The 18,104-nt window shown below is 36.7% G+C and overlaps 1 protein-coding gene across 17 annotated transcripts in view; it reads left to right on the plus strand.

Moving 5' to 3' along the window:
* The window catches only part of UNC79 (unc-79 homolog, NALCN channel complex subunit), a 364,853-nt gene that overhangs the window by 158,654 nt on the left and 188,095 nt on the right, over window positions 1-18,104 (plus strand). For all 17 annotated transcript variants that reach the window (XM_074235468.1, XM_074235454.1, XM_074235458.1 and 14 more), the window contains exons 12-14: window positions 1,248-1,486; window positions 2,690-2,861; window positions 14,508-14,738. In XM_074235468.1, the coding sequence (XP_074091569.1) occupies window positions 1,248-1,486; window positions 2,690-2,861; window positions 14,508-14,738 (642 nt within the window). The remainder of the gene's footprint in view (window positions 1-1,247; window positions 1,487-2,689; window positions 2,862-14,507; window positions 14,739-18,104) is intronic.

Consider the following 18,104-nt stretch of genomic DNA (forward strand, 5'->3'; position numbering starts at 1 on the left):
GGCGGCCCACGAGGGGATGCATGTTTTGTTTTGGCGCTCAAAAGGCGTGGGCATGTGGAAGGATTAGGCTTTGTATCTGGGAGTGGCGGTGAACCCCCATATTGGTGAACTAAATAATTAAATAGTCTTTGATTGTTACTCTGTACCAGGCACTGACGTCAACGACGAAGAAAAAAAAGTGAACGATGTGGTGTCTCTGCTCCCAGAGCTTATGGTTAATAGAGAAAATATGGGCATATGTCAATACATAAACACAAAACTGAAGATCCAGGGTGATCTGCAAAGGGGGGGCAAGGAAGGCAAGCCTCTTGTGGAAAGGGCCAGAGTGTAAATAGAAGCCAGAGGCCCGGGCGTTCCAGGCTTGGGAGGCGGCTAGTGCAGAGGCCCAGGTCCATGGAAGGGCATGAAGCCTGGAGGACCCCCCCCCCCCTTAGAATTCAAAAGGACCGGAAGGGTGACCCCCCCCACCACGTGTGAAAGGCTTCAACTTCCAAATGAAGGATTTTAATTAAATTAATTAAATGACATAGGGAGTCACCTGAGTTGATGCTATGAGGATGGCAAGAGGAGTGACATTCCAGCCTGGAGTTTAGGAAAATCACTTTGGCGGCTGTATGTTTTTTGGGAAGAAGAAAGAGGAGACCTAAGCGAAGTCAATTCAGAAGTGATTGTAGAAGTTCCTTTGCTAGAAGTGAAGACAGTTTGTGCCAGAATGGTGATTGCGTGGGTATGAGAAGGGGATTTATGCCAAAGATGTAGTAGAAGTAGAAATAATAAGATTTAGCTATTTAGATGAATTACAGTAAGGAATCAAGGAATAATATTCAAGTTTCAAACCTAAGTGACTGGAAGAATGGTGGAGTCCTCAACAAAAATAGAGAAGTTCAGAAAATGTGTGGATTTTGGGGAAAAGATATCCATGCCTCTTTCTAATAGATCACTGAGGTATGCTTAGAGGGTGCTTTGAAAAACAGTTGATATTTCTTTTGTTTTTCAGTTATTCAGACTTTTAAACATTTCTCTTCTTGACCTCTTGATTTTATTATTTAGATTATTATTCTGTTTCCATTCGAAAACATATTGGATCATTTCATCATTACTGAAACCCAGCTGGTTATGATTTCAAGTGCTAATTTGCATTTTCAAGAATTCTGATACATTTGCCTGACCCCTTAAATTCCCACTTGTTCCAATTTTTAACTAAATTTGTGTTGGTCATTTAATTAAAAAAATTTATTTACTTTCAGAACTGCAGTTCTCATGTGAGGAGGGCTGTTGTCACCTGCTTCTCAGCAGGGTGCTGTGGTCGCCATGGAAACAGGCCTGTCCGGTATTGCAAGAGGTGCCATTCAAACCACCATAGCAATGAAGTTGGGTCAACAGGAGCCACGGCAGAAACCCACCTGTATCAGACATCTCCTCCACCCATCAATACACGGGAATGTGGGGCTGAGGAACTTGTGTGCACAGTGGAAGCAGTAATTAGGTAATATGACAGACTACTGCTGGCCTGCATCTGGATTACCTCTTATCTGCCAATAAGGATGTATAGACAATAGTGCATCAGCTTTTTTGCAGTGATTATATCTGATGAGATGCATCTCCATTTTGAGCCTTCTGATTATAGAATTTCCTTGGGAGTGAAAAAAAATCTAATAAATAAATAAATGTAAATACATCCCTTAATTCATTTTTTTTCCACTCCATGAATCAGAAAATTTATTGTTCCTTTTCCATACCTTTTGGAGGGGTATTTCCAGTTTCTCACTCTGAAATCAGCTTTATTTTTTGGAAAAAGCTTCTTAACTCCCCCAATAGACATATGTGTTTCTACAAACTTAAAGACAGGATAAGGAGATCTTGAGATCCTATAGAAAGAACTAGTAAAGAGAACTGGGTTTTTAGCCTCCATTACTCCAATGACTCTCCTAATGAATTTTTTTTAGGGTTTTTTTTTTTTTTTGGCAAGGCAATGGGGTTAAGTGGCTTGCCCAAGGCCACACAGCTAGGTAATTATTAAGTGTCTGAGGCGGGATTTGAACTCAAGTACTCCTGACTCCAGGGCCAGTGCTCTATCCACTCTGCCACCTAGCTGCCCTCTCCTATGAATTTTGAGGGGAATCATTTCTCTGTGTCTTAGATTTCCAATTTATAAAATGAGGTATTGTATAACACAAATGAAATGAATTCTCTGCCACTGATAGGGGTAAAGATGAAGTCAAATGGCAACTTGTTTAGGCTTCTGTAGAGAAGATTGATGCTTTACAATATCATAGATTTATAGTTGGAAATGATCCTATAAGTGATCACATCCATTCTCCTCATTTTACAAATGAGGACACTGAAGCCTAGAAAGGTCAGTGGATCACAGGTCCATAGTTACAGAGTGGAAAGGATAACACTTAGTCAAATCCCCATCTTTTTACAGATAAGGAAATTAGTATGAATTAGGGATTTTAAATGACTTGATCAGAGTTCAACAGGTAGAGTCAGGATTTGTACCTATATTCTCTGATTCTAACTCTATTGCTTTTTCTATTGTACCAGAATGATCTCAGAAGTTTAAACTAATACTTAGGTTTCATGGGATATCCCTGCATAATTCCTTATGTACTATTTGTTTCTACATTGTTTGATATGAAACTTCCCATATATAAATATATGTTTATATATGTATATTTTTTTACAGCTTACTGAAGGAAGCTGAGTTTCATGCTGAACAGAGGGAATATGAACTAAATCGCCGAAGACAAATGGGGCTCTCCTCTTCCCACCACTCGTTGGATAACACTGACTTTGATAACAAAGATGATGATAAACATGACCAACGACTGCTCAGCCAATTTGGGATATGGTTCTTAGTAAGGACATATATCTATATCTATATATCTTTATGTGTGAACTTTTTTTGTTGTTTTTTATTTTTGCAAGACAATGGGGTTAAGTGACTTGCCCAAGGTCACACAGCTAGGTAATTATTAAGTGTCTGAGGTCAAATTTGAACTCAGGTCCTCCTGACTCCAGAGCCAGTGCTCTATCCACTGCGCCACCTAGCTGCCCCATGTGTGAACCATTTTTTCTTTTTTAAAAAAAACCCACTATTCTCCACTGTATTTCTCATTATGAGATTCCACAGATGAGGAATTTTTTCCTTGTACATTTCTATTTTTTCAGTGTTGGCTGAGTAATGTAGTAAAATGAAGAGGAAACAATAAGTATAAGATATGGTTCTGTATGATGGTTGTAATGTACCTCTTGGCACGTAACCAAACCCTGATGTTGCCAGGATATAATGTTTTACTTCTGGTTTTAGTACAGTATATGCAATGGCACGGGGCCTAATGTTCATTTACATGCAAATATTCTTGATAGTTCAGACCTTAGGGAGCTTTTTGTAGGTTTGTGATTATTTTGATGGTTGTCTCTACACATGGCCCAAAATACAGATTCCAGGACAATTTAATCATGCCATTTAGCCTTGTTAATGAATAATCAGCAGTATGGGTGATTTAGCCACAGTAGTCCTGAACAGCCTGAGTGGCCCCAGTGCACTGAACTCACCATTTCTTCTGAGATGTGTGTAATAGTCTGGTTTCAAAAATCCCAACTATGATCAGGTCTCATAGCTGGGAGAAAGAGAGTAGACATATCTTGGATGGTCATGGCAAGTATGAGTTTTATTATTTAGTAATATAATATTAGGAAGGCATCATGATACAGTAGGGAAAATGATATTCTATATCAAAAGATCTGGGCTCAGTTCCAGCTCAGACACTTAGACATTTAAAGAGGAAGTCACTTCAGTCATAGGAGCAGCAATTTCTTCATCTGTTAAATGGAGAAAATAATATCTGCTTGGTAGCGAGGTGGCTCAGGGAATAAAGTGCCAGACCTGGAGTCAGAAAGACTCATGTTCCCAAGTTCAAATTTGGCCCTAGACACTTATTACCTGTGTGACTTTGAGCAAGGCACTTAACCCTGTTGGTCTCAGTTTTCTCATCTGCCAAATGAGCTGGAGAAGGAAGTGGCAAACCACTCCAGTGTCTTTGCCAAGAAAACCCCAAATGAGGTTGTGAAGAGTTGGACCCAACTGAAAATCAACTTAATATACATATACACTATATTTGCTGCTTCACAGGGTTGTTGTGAGAAAAATATTAAAAGTGTTAGAGATATTTTGACTGTTATGGCTACCTTAGTCCAAGACCCCTTAGATAGGGCCTCTAAACAGAGTCTTTGTTTTGGGGATGGAGTGAGGATAGTGCTGATCCCCAATATTCTTGGTTTTATAAACGTTCCTCTTACATCAGCCTATCTACAACTATATTTTAAATTATTTGGGTATTTCATTTCTCGAACTTAAATACTTCTCTTATTTGTAATGATCAGGAATGAAAAAGGTATTTTGGACATCTCTTACCCATATAGAAATATGAACCAGGGGATCTAATCTTTTTCAAGGCAGTGAGGAACTTCCTCTTTTTCATGGGAATAGTTGAGGAGTAATATAGGGGATCAAATAGGAAGGTTAACTATTAAAAGACCATTAAGTCAAGAATCACCCAAATATCCAAGACTTACATGAAATGGCATTCTGTTGTGGATATGGCATTATTGTCCATGAGCAGAGATCTTCCAAGTGATCCGATTTTTTTTTTCTATTTTCATTCATATTGCCTTTAAAATTATTTTCCAAATTGGAATTTAAAACTTGATTTTGTTATATTCTTTGTTTGGAAACAGCAGCCAACATATACTTATGTAATTAGAGTGTTCATTGAGATTGGGGAAAATATTTTCCTGTGGAAAAAGCAACAGGGGCCAAATGAATTCAAACCCAGTATAAACAAAGGGCTAGCCAGAAAAGGGAAAGGTGTAAGTCATACAGTTTTTAGACCATCTGTAAATGTACTTTGGATGTGAGATCCTTGTCTAGTGACCAGTGAATGAAAAGTCCATTGGAGAAACGTATTCATATCAGTCATTAGCATTTTCTTTATAAATGAATCCAGAAGCCAAAAAGAAGTAGCATCTAAATGATGAAGGGATACTAGTTTCTCCTTGGAGAAGCAGCTAAAGAATTAGCAGAGTTGGTTTTATTGTGCATCCAAAAGGCAAAAATAAACATTATTTCATGGAATACTCAGTTATCTCATATTGCAGTAATCATGTTAAGCATTTGCAAAAAGACCACCCCAAGTAAAATTGTGCCTTATGTGCCAATGTTAGTAGCACTGCAAAAATGTTAATGTAGGTAACTTTAATGCGATGGCAGGTAACAGGGCAGATATTATGGAATAACAGTGAAAAGTATATTGAAATCCATGGTTTAGGAGAAAGACAGGCTAAGTGCTGTAATATATATATTGAAAAGTCATGCCTATATATCATGAATTATTAAGAAATTCATAAAGAAGAGAACTGGGAAATTCTGGTCATGGTGATCACTGAATAATATCACCTAAATGAAACTAATTACAGTCTAACAGGAAATGATTAGTCACTAATATAGGACTAATCTCCAAATTGTTGTCTGTGTTTAGTCAGAGTCATTAATAATAACCCTTGCACTTTTTGGGGGCTTTAAAATTCACAAAATCTTTTACAGCCATTATCTCATTTGATCCTTATAGCAACCCTGTCTGAGCAAAGATAAAAATAAAGATCAAATTTCAATCACAGAAATTCAGAACTGGAAGGGGAAGTTCCCAGGTAGAGTTTCTTCTACACGATCTATATTTGGTGCCAAGCTGTTGGCACCAAAAAAGGGTAAAAAAGAACAAATATCATTATAGATCACCTTTTGCTAAGGAAATGCTATCAATATAAATTAGTTGGCAAAACAAAGTAAAAGGAACTGCCCGAATGAACTAGTATTAGCCAATAGAAATACTGGTTTGGAATATAAACTTGTTTGTAAAATCTTTCAATGGGGTCTGATATGAAATTATGAATAATATCACCTCATAAAGTAGTAAGAAGTTGAGAAAAATAAGTTTATATAAATATGAAATTAAGACAGATAAAAATGGAAAAAATCTTATAAAGATTTCTATGATAGATCTTTTCTCTACTATGTAAAGAAATTACATTTGGACTTTTAACATCATAATTCCCAAAATATGAAGAGGAGCAAGTTGGGAAAGGATGGGTGTCTTTGTGAATAGTCAAGAAGAGTTCATACCCAGCCTTTGATACCTACTAGCTCTGTGACTCTGAGCAACTCACTTACCCTCTTTTTACCTCAATTTCCTCATTTGTAAATTCAGGATTATGTTAACATCCATCTCTGAGGGTTGTTATGGGGGTCAAATGAAATAATATTTGTAAAATACAGGCTATTTTATATATGTATATATGTATGTATATATATATATATATATATATATATATATATATATATATATATATATATATGGAACCATTATAGTTCTGAGGACACAGATATAAGTTATTAGTAAAGAGGGAGGAGGATACCAAACTCTTTGGGGGAGGGAGGAGGAAATCACAGTTTGTTATTTTTTTAAATGTGTGTGTTGTTTTTAATGGACTTCTAAGGAAACTTCCTTTACCATTTCAGGTTAACGCCTGTTCTGCAACTTGCACTCTAATTTTAAAAAAAATTAAGTTACTATTCCAACTTACATGGAAAGATAGTTTTCAGTATTTGATTTTTTTGTAAGATTTTGAGTTCCATATTTTCTTTCTTCCTCCTTTCCCTTACGTTTCTCCTTGACAGCAAGTAATTTCAATATAGGTTATACATGTGTAACTATGTTTCACATTTTTGTATGTCTATGAAACACACAATGCCATAATCTTCAAAGACTTAAAAGTATGAGTTACCAAGGGGTAATTCAGAAACATAGAGTATATGAATAGGCTATAGCCAATTCACAATTAAGAATTGCATAAGAGAAGAGTGTATAAATTATATAATCAGAGGTATGTATGATAGGAATGGGTTGACTATGTAGCAAAAGCTTCTGTGTTTTATCAAAGGACCTAGATATAGGTTACTAACAGTTTAGTTGGACTTCCTTTGGATGGACAAAAGCTTCATTAGTGTCTGTGCAATATCAGAGGAACTAGAGATAGGTTCCCCAAGAGTTTAGTTGGACTCCTTTGAAAGAATTATAGAGAAGTATGGTCAAAAATTTTAAAGGATGAAAATTCAAGAATTGGTTGTGCTATGCACTTTTGGACAGACCAGATCCATCATAGTATGGATGTATAGAAATATCAATAACCCTCATGATGTTATACAGCAATGAATCTTGAGCAATTGTAACCTTGAAAGAAGCAATATTATAACTCATGTGTCCCTGATATTTTTAAACATAGGTTCATTGATCAAAGTTTTTTCTGTTACCTTTTAATAAATCTATTGAAATTTTATTATATTAATGGGAGACATTTTACTAGGGGAAGGTTTTTAAATTAGACTTTATATAATCAAATACTTTTATAGATTAATAAACAATAAGCATAGTGGGAACTTGCATTCTATGGATATTTCAGTCAATTTTAAGACTTTAGAATGGTTTGCTGTAGAATGATGTTTCAGATAGCCTATTATTTACCTTCTTATATATTCCTCAAGGATGTTCACACTAATTCTCAAGCTATATAGGCTATTTACATTTTCTTTAATCTCTTTCAATGGTAATAATCAAATGTTTAATTATTATTATTAAGTATATTATATAAGTATATTATTAAGTATATAATAAGTATAAGTATATAATTATTATATAAGTATATTATTAAGTATATATATTAAGTATATATAAGAAAGGGGACTTATACTCACCAAAGATTTTGCTATGGCTATGAAGGTTGTGCATTTCAGAATTCAAATGGGAGGGGGATTCTCTAGAAAGGCTAAGATTACCCAAGATGTGCCTGATCAAAGATGACATTCTGATTACTGGAAACCATTGAACATTTCAGAGTTCTGTCAGTGAGATTCAGAGTCACTCAGAGAAGTTTTGTCTAACATACTGCAAAAATCAGGTGGATATAGAGATGTATATTTCCTAAACTTGGAATTGAAGAGATTTCAACTCATAGAGCATTGAATTCTAAGTAGAATCAAAAGGTCATTGGTCAAGTGCACTGTCTTGGTTGAGTGATTCTGACTAGCTATAAAGCAAAGGGTCTTAAACTTTTTTGAGTAATGGCCCTTTTTGACAATTTGATAAAGTTGCTGTATCCCTTCTCCAAATATTGTTTTTAAATGCACAGAAGATTGATTTATCATATTAAAATATGAAAAATGATCAAATATCAAAGTATTTTAAAAAAGAAAATAAGTTCATGGGCCCCAGGTTAAAAATTCTTGTGCAGAGAAAGAAATTTATAGGTGGTTATAGATTCCAGTTGTAACAGTTATGGATTCTCACTCTGTAACATAACTTCAGAAAACTTGTATGTATGTTCTTTGGAGGTAGCCTTTGCTCCTGGAAGAGAATCATAAGATCTAACTGGTTTTAGGTCATGTAAAAGCTCCACTTGTTAACAACTCAGTGTATGCTTAATGCAGAGTCCTTCAGGGCATAGATATTGCCATTTTTGTCTTTATATCTCAGTGACTGCACAATACACTACTGATGTCAGACATTGTGCCACCTACTAGATTTTTATCGAATTGAAATGAACCAAGGAAGTGAAATAAATACTGGATTTAAAATCGACTCAGTTGGAGTTATACTTCCTCATTACTGACAGTGTGACCTTGGGCAGGCCATTTAATCTTTTTGAATCAGTTTCCTAATATGTAACAGGGCAATAATGGCCATTTAACCTATCTCTCAGAACTGTAGTTTGCAAACTAAAAAAATTAAAAAAAATACTAGCTCTTATTTTATCAATTACTTTAGTCAGGGACAGGAATTCAGATTTGCTCAAGAAAGCATTGACTCACTGATACCATGGTTCATGTAGGTTATTTCCGTAATTCTGTAGATGAGAACAAGCCAACAAGAGATGAAGTGATTTACTTGCCTAAACTCACTTAGACAATAAATAATAGGATTTGGTCAGGTGCTCTGATTCAAAATACAATATTTGTATTGTATCTTGAAGTTAAACCAGTTAAAAGTAATAAGAGAATCTGGTTCTGAAAAGGGCCTAAATAAAGTCAATTTAGTGATTCAGACATGGAGTTAGAATGCAATAAAGCTATGAAATACAGTTAATGATGAATTAGTGAAATGAAAAATGATGAATTAAACATTAGATAAAATATCTACTCTTTGTTTCCATATTTTTTTAATGGCAATTGGCTATGTTAAATTAGAAAGATGTTTTTACAGGACAATAATAATTCCCCTAAATCCTTTGATACACCTTCCCCATAGTCTGGATCTTCTATGCCTCAAGCAGCAAGTGATAATCCCAAGAACAGAGTGTAACCTCCCTACCTCCTTAAAGGGAAACCAATCCATCCTATGCATAGCACAGCTATTGGTTAAACTATGAAGCTATTTGGAGATGCTCCAAATTTCATTGGTATAGGTACTGTCCCCTCTCTGGATAATATGTGAAGTTTAAAATTTTGATCTTTAATGATCTATTCTCTGAGGATAAATAGGTGAGGTATGCTCAGGACTGGAACTGTCTTGTTCCTGGACTAGGCTGGGAAAATACTTTTATCATGATTTTTTGAAGCATCTACTTCAATTGTGAAATGTTACTGCGGGTCTGAGTAGGACTGGGTTGGGAGCAAAAAGACTTTCCAGACTTTCAAAGGTCTGATGGACCTTAGATGATTATTGGAAGGTGTGGTTCTTCTGAAGAAGATTGATGCAATGAGAATGGAAAATTGGAGCATGAACCAGTCGAAGACAGCAGCTGGAGGAATCACTGGCAATACTTAGGTCTTCAGGAGGTTTACTAGCTAAGAATAGCATTGACATTGTAGAAATCTCCTTTGGGTGCTTTAAAGGAAGAATCTTATTGCTCTTCCCATCCTCCATTCCTTTCCCACCCTCCATCCCCATTCCCTTAAACGTAATATATTTAAAAGGAACAAAATGAGTATCTACAATGAAATATCATAGCAATTATAGGCTACATTAAGATTTTATACAAGCCAATTTAGAGAAAAATGTCATATTTAAACCAATATGGAATATGACCCAATAAGTTAAAGTTTGATATATTTGATATATATATATATATATATGTATATATATATATGTATGTATATCTTACTGTTTGATATATATCTTGAAGTTTGCTGTTTGATATATATCTTGTTCTGTTGAAAGTGGGCCAGAACTATCCATACAAATACAGTTGAATAGACTGTATCTGGAGAATGGACACAGAGTCTTGAAGGAAGATAATTACTCACCAATATAGCAAGTCTGAGAAACAGTGACTGGGGTCATTTCTAGAAGAGTTAATAGTAATGTTTAAAGAATAGACCTTCATTAAAGTGATTACTCTATGCCAAGGATTGTGCTATTTTGTTAGGTACTCTTTTCTGATGAATAGTTTAGAACTTTCAGGAAAAGTCCTGTTATAGATGGGCACTATTTGACTAGGCTTTAAAGCAGGGGTTCTTAACTTGGAATCCGCAGATCCCTAAGGGATCCATAAATAAATTTCAGGATATCCATGAACTTGGATAGAAAAATATTTTGATTAGCTGTATTTTAATAATTGATTTATAATTCTATGTATTTAATTTTATGCATTTAAGAAGGTGAAGAGGTCCATGGTCTTTACTAAATTGCCAAAGGAGATTATGAGGCAAAAAGATTAAGAACCCCTATTTTACAATGACCTAGTCACCTCAGGAGGCCTGGATAGGATGTAGGAAATCTTTGGGAAGAACTTGTTACTGGGAGCCTATATCTAGGACTTTTTTCTTAGTCCTTATGAAGATGGGAGTTAATGCAAGAGCTTTGGTTGGAATTCTGACAATCTCTTTGTATAAAAAAGAATAATTTTTTTTGGCCAGGTAATGGTGTTAAGTGACTTACCCAAGGTCACACAGCTAGGTAATTATTAAGTGTCTGAGACTGGATTTGAACTCAGGTCTGCCTGACTCCAGGACTGGGGCTCTTTCCACTGCACCACCTAACTGTCCCCAGAATAATTTTTTAATGACAAATTAAACTTTGAAAAGTACTTTGTAAACCTTGAAGCACTATGTAAACTTGAATTATTATTATTATTATTGTTATTATTATTATTATTATTAGTCCAGTGCAATTGCCTATTCTGAATGGATCATCAGAGACACCTCTTTCCCCCCCTGAATTTATTTATATTTTATCTCTTTTATTTAATATTTATTCTCATTTTGTACAAATAATGTTTTTTATACATTAATAAAATATTCTTGTTTAAGAGTAAATGAAATACCCCTTCCCCCCATAAATATAGACTCACTTGAGTGATAAAGTAAAGGGGAGAGAAAAAAATTAAAATTAAAAAAATAATAGTAATAATTGTAGGTATGGCCAGGTGGCGCAATGGACAGAGCACCAGACCTGGAGCCAGGAGCAACGGAGCCCATATCCGGCCCCATACACCCAACAATCACCCAGCTGTGTGACATGCAAGCCACCTGAACCCCACTGCCCTACAAAAACCAAAAATAGAAAAAAAAGACCCAAAATAAAATAAAATAGTAATAATAGTAGGGGTGGTTGGGTAGCTCTTGAGCCAGGATCACCCGGGTCCAAATCCGGCCTCAGACACCCAATCACCCTGCTATGCAGCCCCAGGCAGGCCACCCAGCCCCATTTGCCCTGCAGCCCCCCAAAATAATAATAATAAAAAAATGTGCTTCAGTCTTTGTTCCAGCACCAACAACTCTGTCATGGGTAGATCACATTCTTTATGATAAGTCCATCACAAAAATTACTTCCATATTTTTTCCACTGTTGCCATTGCTGATCGCAACTCCCTCCTTTTGTATTTCTCCACTACCATGTACTATATTTTCTCTCTCTCCTTTCACTCTGACTCTGCTGTAGGGTAGCTCAGTGGCGCAGCAGATAGATCTCTGGCTCTGGGGCCAAGAGGCCCCGAGCCCCCATACCACCCCTTAGGCCCAGCATCCACCTGGCCCTATGGTTCTGGACAGGCCTTCCAATCCCTTGCAAGAAGTAAAAAAGAAAATGTGTTATATCTGACCACTCTCCCCCCCATGGTCCATCCTCTCCTCTATCACTCACATCCCCCCCCTTCCCCTTGTCCCCCCCCCTTCTTACTCCAGGTGCCTATACTCCATTGAGTATATATGCTGTTTCCTCTCCTAGCCACCTCTGATGAGAGCGAAGATTCCCTCATTCCCCCTTGCCTTCCCCCCATTGCAATAGCTCATTGTAATAAAGAAAAATCTTATTATATGAAATATCTTGGCCTATTCCCCCTCTCCTTTTTCTTTCTCCCATTACATTTCCCTTTTTTTTCCTATTGACTCCCATTTTTACACCATGTTTTATCTTCGAATTCTACTTTCTCCTGTGCTTCAACTATAAAAGCTCCCTCTACCTGCTCTATTAACTGAGAAGGTTCATGTGAGTATTATCAATGTCATTTTTCTATACAGGAATACATGTAGTTCATCATTAAGTCCCTCATATTTTCCCCTTCTCCTCCAATCTCTAATGCTTCACCTGAGTCCTGTATCTGATGATCAAACCTTCTGTTCAGCTCTGGCCATTCCAACAGGAACATTTGAAATTCCCCTGGTTCATTGAAAGTCCATCTTTTTCCCTGGAAGAGGACATTCAGCCTTGCTGGGTAGTTGATTCTTGGCTGCATTCTAAGCTCTTTTGCCTTCCGGTATATTATATTCCAAGCCCTACGAGCTTCCATTGTATTTGCTGCTAAGTCCTATGTGATCCTGATTGCAGCTCCATAATATTTGAACTGTGTCCTTCTGGCTGCTTGTAATATTTTCTCTTTGACTTGGGTGTTCTGGAATTTGGCTATAATATTCCTAGGGGTTGGTTTTTTGGGATCTCTTTCATGCAGGGAATCGGTGGATTCTCTCCATTTCTATTTTGCCCTCTGCTTCTAGAATATCAGGGCAATTTTCCTGTAGTAATTCTTTGAAAATGATGTCAAGGCTCTTTTCCTGATCATGACTTTCAGGTATTCCAATAATTTTTAAACTATCTTTCCTAAGTCTGTTTTCCATATCAGTTGTTTTTTTTCCTATGAGATGTTTCACATTTTCTGCTAATTTTTCATTTTTTTTGGTTTTGAAGTATTGAGTCCTGGTTTCTTGTAAATTCATCAATCTCCCTGAGTTCTATTCTTTGTCTGAAGGATTTGTTCTCCTCAGAGTTTTTTAATTTTTTCTTCCATCTGGCCAATTTTGCTTTTTAAAGCATTCTTCTCCTCAATAACTTTTTGAACTGTTTTATCCATTTGACCTAAGCTGGTTTTTAGCATGCTATCTTCTTCAGCATTGTTTTGGATTTTCTTGACTAGGCTGCTGACTTCATTTTCATGTTTTTCCTGCATCTCTCTCATTTCTTTTCCCAGTTTTTCTTCCAACTCCCTCATTTGATTTTCTAAGTTTTTTTGAGATCTGTCATAGCCTGAGCCCAATTTCTGTTTTTCTTGAAGTCTTTAGATGCAGGAGCTTGTGCTTCCTCATCTTCAGACTGAGTATTTTGATCCCTCTTGGGCTCATATGCAAAATATTTCTCAATGGTGTTCCTCTTGTTTCTCTGCTTGTTCATTTTCCCAGCCTGAGTCTGGTTTTGGGGTGCTTCCTGAGCTTTTGGGACACTCCCACAAGGGTCTCAGTGTGTGAGGCTCTGTCCTCCCTCCTGGTCTGTGATTGACCATATGCTCCCTCCTCTGCCACAGGGCTGAGGTGGAGGGGGGCCCTGCTGTTCTGTGGGGGGGTCTAGACTGGGATCAGGATCTGAATGTGGTCAGACCCCCAGAGTCCGGTTCCAGGGCTAGAGGACAGTCTCTCTTCACTCCCCTCCCTAGGTTCAATGGTCTCATGCCCTGGGGGCTCCTGCTCTTGCTTACTGGCTCTTCCTGCTTCTGTTTCCTGGATGTGGGCTACCTAAAGAACATGCTTGCTGTGTGCCCTGAGGGCTGGGCTCCATGTGCTCACTCTGGCAGAGGTCCCCCGCTTGTCCTCCAATTTGTGCCCAGTGCTCCCCCGGGGCATAGCTCAGGAAACACCCCATCTGTTGGGAGCCTCAGCTCCCAGTGCCCTGGGGCTGCCTCCAGGAGGCTGAAGTTGAAGGCCACCCCTCTGACCCCGAGGAGCAGATCCTTTCTGCTATTTTCCAGGTTACCTTGAGTAGGAGAACTGCCTCACTGGGTCCCTCTGTGGGTTCTGTCTCCCGATAATTTAGTTGGAGTCCTTAGCTTATGAGTTTTATGAGAGAGTGACTAAGATGGTCTTGTTGCCATCTTGGCTCTGCCCCTCCCCCCTGAATTTAAATGTAAAAGTAAGTACATGTTGATTTATTGTATCTGACTTTGGGTTCATGTTTGTTGTTTTACAGGTGAGTCTTTGTACCCCTAGCGAGAATACACCCACCGAAAGCTTAGCCAGGCTGGTTAGCATGGTCTTTCAGTGGTTCCACTCCACAGCTTACATGATGGATGATGAAGTCGGAAGCTTGGTGGAAAAGTTGAAACCTCAGTTTGTCACCAAGTGGTTGAAGACTGTTTGTGATGTTCGCTTTGATGTCATGGTCATGTGTCTGCTTCCCAAGCCGATGGAATTTGCCAGGGTAAGAAGAAAGACCCATAATTTGCACTGGGTGTGGTTCAAAAACCGAAACCAAAACCAGAACCTTAGTGTTTTTATTTTTTTTTAACAGATGGACCTTGATTTAATTATTTTTTTTACCAGGGAATAATAATAATAATAATAATAATAATAATAATAATAATAATAATAATAATGATAGCAGCAACTGGTATTTATGTAGTCCTTAAAGGTTTGTAAAGCACTTTATAGTATAATATTTCATCTGCGCTTCACATTATTTCTGTGAGGGTGATACTATAGGTATTTTTAACCCTATTTACAAATGAGGTACTTGAGACTCAGAGTAATAAAGGGACTTTCTCATGCCATTCAGATGGTAAATACTGGAAGTGGAATTTGAACCCCGGTCTTTCTGACTGTCCAGTTATTCTGTCCATGAGTTTGATGTATACTTCAAAACATATTTTTGTGGGAGAGAGAAGGGGAAAATGAGAGAGAATTCATACAACTGCTCAAACTAGTCAGGGATGTTGTCTTTTCTTAATCATTGTATATTTCTCATAAAATTAGAAATTTCCTCAAACCATAGTGCCCAAATTCAAGCTTTTTTTGGGTTGCTATTGAGCCAGAGACCCATGATAGATATGTTCATGAGGTAAGATATGTATTCTTCAAAACAGAGGTGTGTTGATCTCAATGGCTCAATATCAGGATCTATGTACCATATCGAGATTTGAAATGTTGGTTTGGGAAAGCATGTGAATTTCAGGTAATTCAACTCCAGACCCTGCCAACCCATATTTCTCTCTGAAACTGCATGGATCTGAAATACTGGTATTATCAATTCCCATGAGATTAAATGAGAAGGTGAAATTAGAGACTAATGGCATACCTTCCAGTTCACCTTAACAACTGCAAACCTTCAAATGAAAAGCAGAGTACTTCTTCACCATAAAAAGATGGATGTCCATTTTGTACATCTCTTGGAGCATAGGTCCTCAGGCCCAGAATTTTCTATAGTACCATTTATGACTAAATTTGAGAGATGGCAACTACCAGGAAGCAGGATTTGACAAAAACACATGAAATAAAGATAAACAATTTTTTTTAGAAATCAAATAATCTCTTTTTATTTTAATTTTTTCTAATTACATGCAGTAGTAGGTTTCAGCATTCATTCATTATGCAAGTTTATGAGTTTTATATTTTTCTACCCTGCTCCTTTCCTTTCTTCCTTCCCATGGCAGCAATCTAGTATAAGGTGCATATGCATAATTGTGTTTTAACATATTTCCATATAGGTCATATTGTGAAAGAGAAATTGGAATTAGGGAAAAAAATCATAAGAGAGAAAGAAAAAACTATGGAAGTAATTTTAAAAAGTGGCCTAGTATGCTTTGCTCTGCATTCAGACTCCATAGTTGTTTTTTTTCCTGGATGTGGATGCCCTTCAGGTCCCTCATTGTTATCTTTGGTTGCTGAACTGCTGAGAGGAGCTACATCCATCATAGTTGATACACTTGCAATGTTGCTGTTAATATGTACAATGTTCTAGTTTTTCTTATTTCACTCAGCATCAGTTCATGCAAAAAGTCAGGCTACTTATGATTTCTTTCAGAACAATACAACTTTCATTTTCCTTTTTTGACATCTTAGCCAATATGATAGGGGTGAGGAAGTATCTCATTTCTCTAATCAACAATGATTTGATGCATTTTTTCATCTGACTACAGGAATCTTTAATTTCTTCATCTGAAAACTTCCTCATCATATCCTTTGACCATTTCTCAATTGGATATTGTTTTGTATTCTTATATATTTGATTCAGTTCTATTTTTTAGAAATGCATCCTTTATTAGAAATATGTTTTGAAAATTTGTTTACTAGTTTTCTGCATTCCTTCTAATATAGACTGCATTGGTTTTGTTTGTGCAAAAAATTGTAATTTAATGTAATCAAAAGCATCCATTTTGAAATTTATAAATCTTAAAGTAACAAGTGACTTCAGAAGTTTTTGAGTCCAACTTGAGGTATCAATGTTCTGTTACATCACTGATCCTTTTGTTGTTCAGGGTCCATTTGAACATCTTCTGTGATTGGTAATTCATTGTCTTATAGATTATCATTCTTTTTTTCAGCAGGTGTGTGTGTGTGTGTGTGTGTGTGTGTGTGTGTGTGTGTGTATGTATAGGTGTGTGTTAGACAGTTTTATTAGAAAATTCTTTTATAATCTGCCTTCCCCTAATTTCCACCAAATGATTGTAGTTCTCCCCTTTGGGGCTAAGCAAAATACATTGCTTTTAACTTCATGCATTTAACTTCAAATGTGGTCTAACCAGGGCAGAGCACAGTGAAACCACCATCTCCTCTTCTTAAAGGTAGTCAAAGTTTGCATTCACTTTTTTTGATTGCCATATCCAAATATTGACTCATATTAAGCTTGTAGTTCATCATTCATTTTTTTAAATCTTGTTAAATTCATTTAATTAATCTAGTATTTTGAGATTTGTTTTTAGCTCCTGATTAAAATAGTTTTTATTTATTATTTAACATATATGCTCCTTGAACCTGTTCACACTTTTTAGTGTTTAGTACCATCATAACACCTCTTTTATCACCTCTGCCCTGGTTCTGTTGGTCAGGGGATGGATTTCTTATGTTCACAATCTGCTGTATATTTTTAGATTTAGGTTCAATTCATGCAATCCTTTTTCATCCTCTCTATAGTAAGCACTTCTGACCAAAGTGACTGGGTAAGTCAGTTAACCTCTCAGGGTCACAGTTTCCTCACTTACAAAATGAGAGCATTGAACCCCCAAAGGCCCTTCCAGTTCTAGGGCTATGATTCTTTTTTTTTTTTTTTGCAAGGCAAATGGGGTTAAGTGGCTTGCCCAAGGCCACACAGCTAGGTAATTATTAAGTGTCTGAGACCGGATTTGAACTCAGGTACTCCTGACTCCAGGGCCGGTGCTCTATTCACTGTGCCACCTAGCCACTTCTAGGGCTATGATTCTGTTAACTCTAAGTCTATAAGTTAGGATCTCCTCTATGACTGGATACATTTCAGCATATATGCCAAGAATCTCTCCTCTCCTATCGTTTATTTAAGTCTGATCCCAATAAACACTCATGTCTTTGAGATAATATATCTAATGAGAATTCAAATATTTATAATCTCATCTTTGTCTATAGGTATTTGAGACAGTTTATAGACTAAAAGTAGGGTAAAAGAAGGTACTTCAAAGATAGAACAGAGATCATCTTTATGAAGCAGAAATCAGTTTCTTTTTGAGTTCCTGGACTTAGTGCATTAGCCATTTTAACTTTTGATTCACAGACTCATGCAGAGAAGAAACATTTTGGAGGAGAATTTTGGTGATAATAA

Source organism: Macrotis lagotis, chromosome 4, assembly GCF_037893015.1.
Source record: "Macrotis lagotis isolate mMagLag1 chromosome 4, bilby.v1.9.chrom.fasta, whole genome shotgun sequence".
NCBI lineage: Eukaryota > Metazoa > Chordata > Mammalia > Peramelemorphia > Peramelidae > Macrotis > Macrotis lagotis.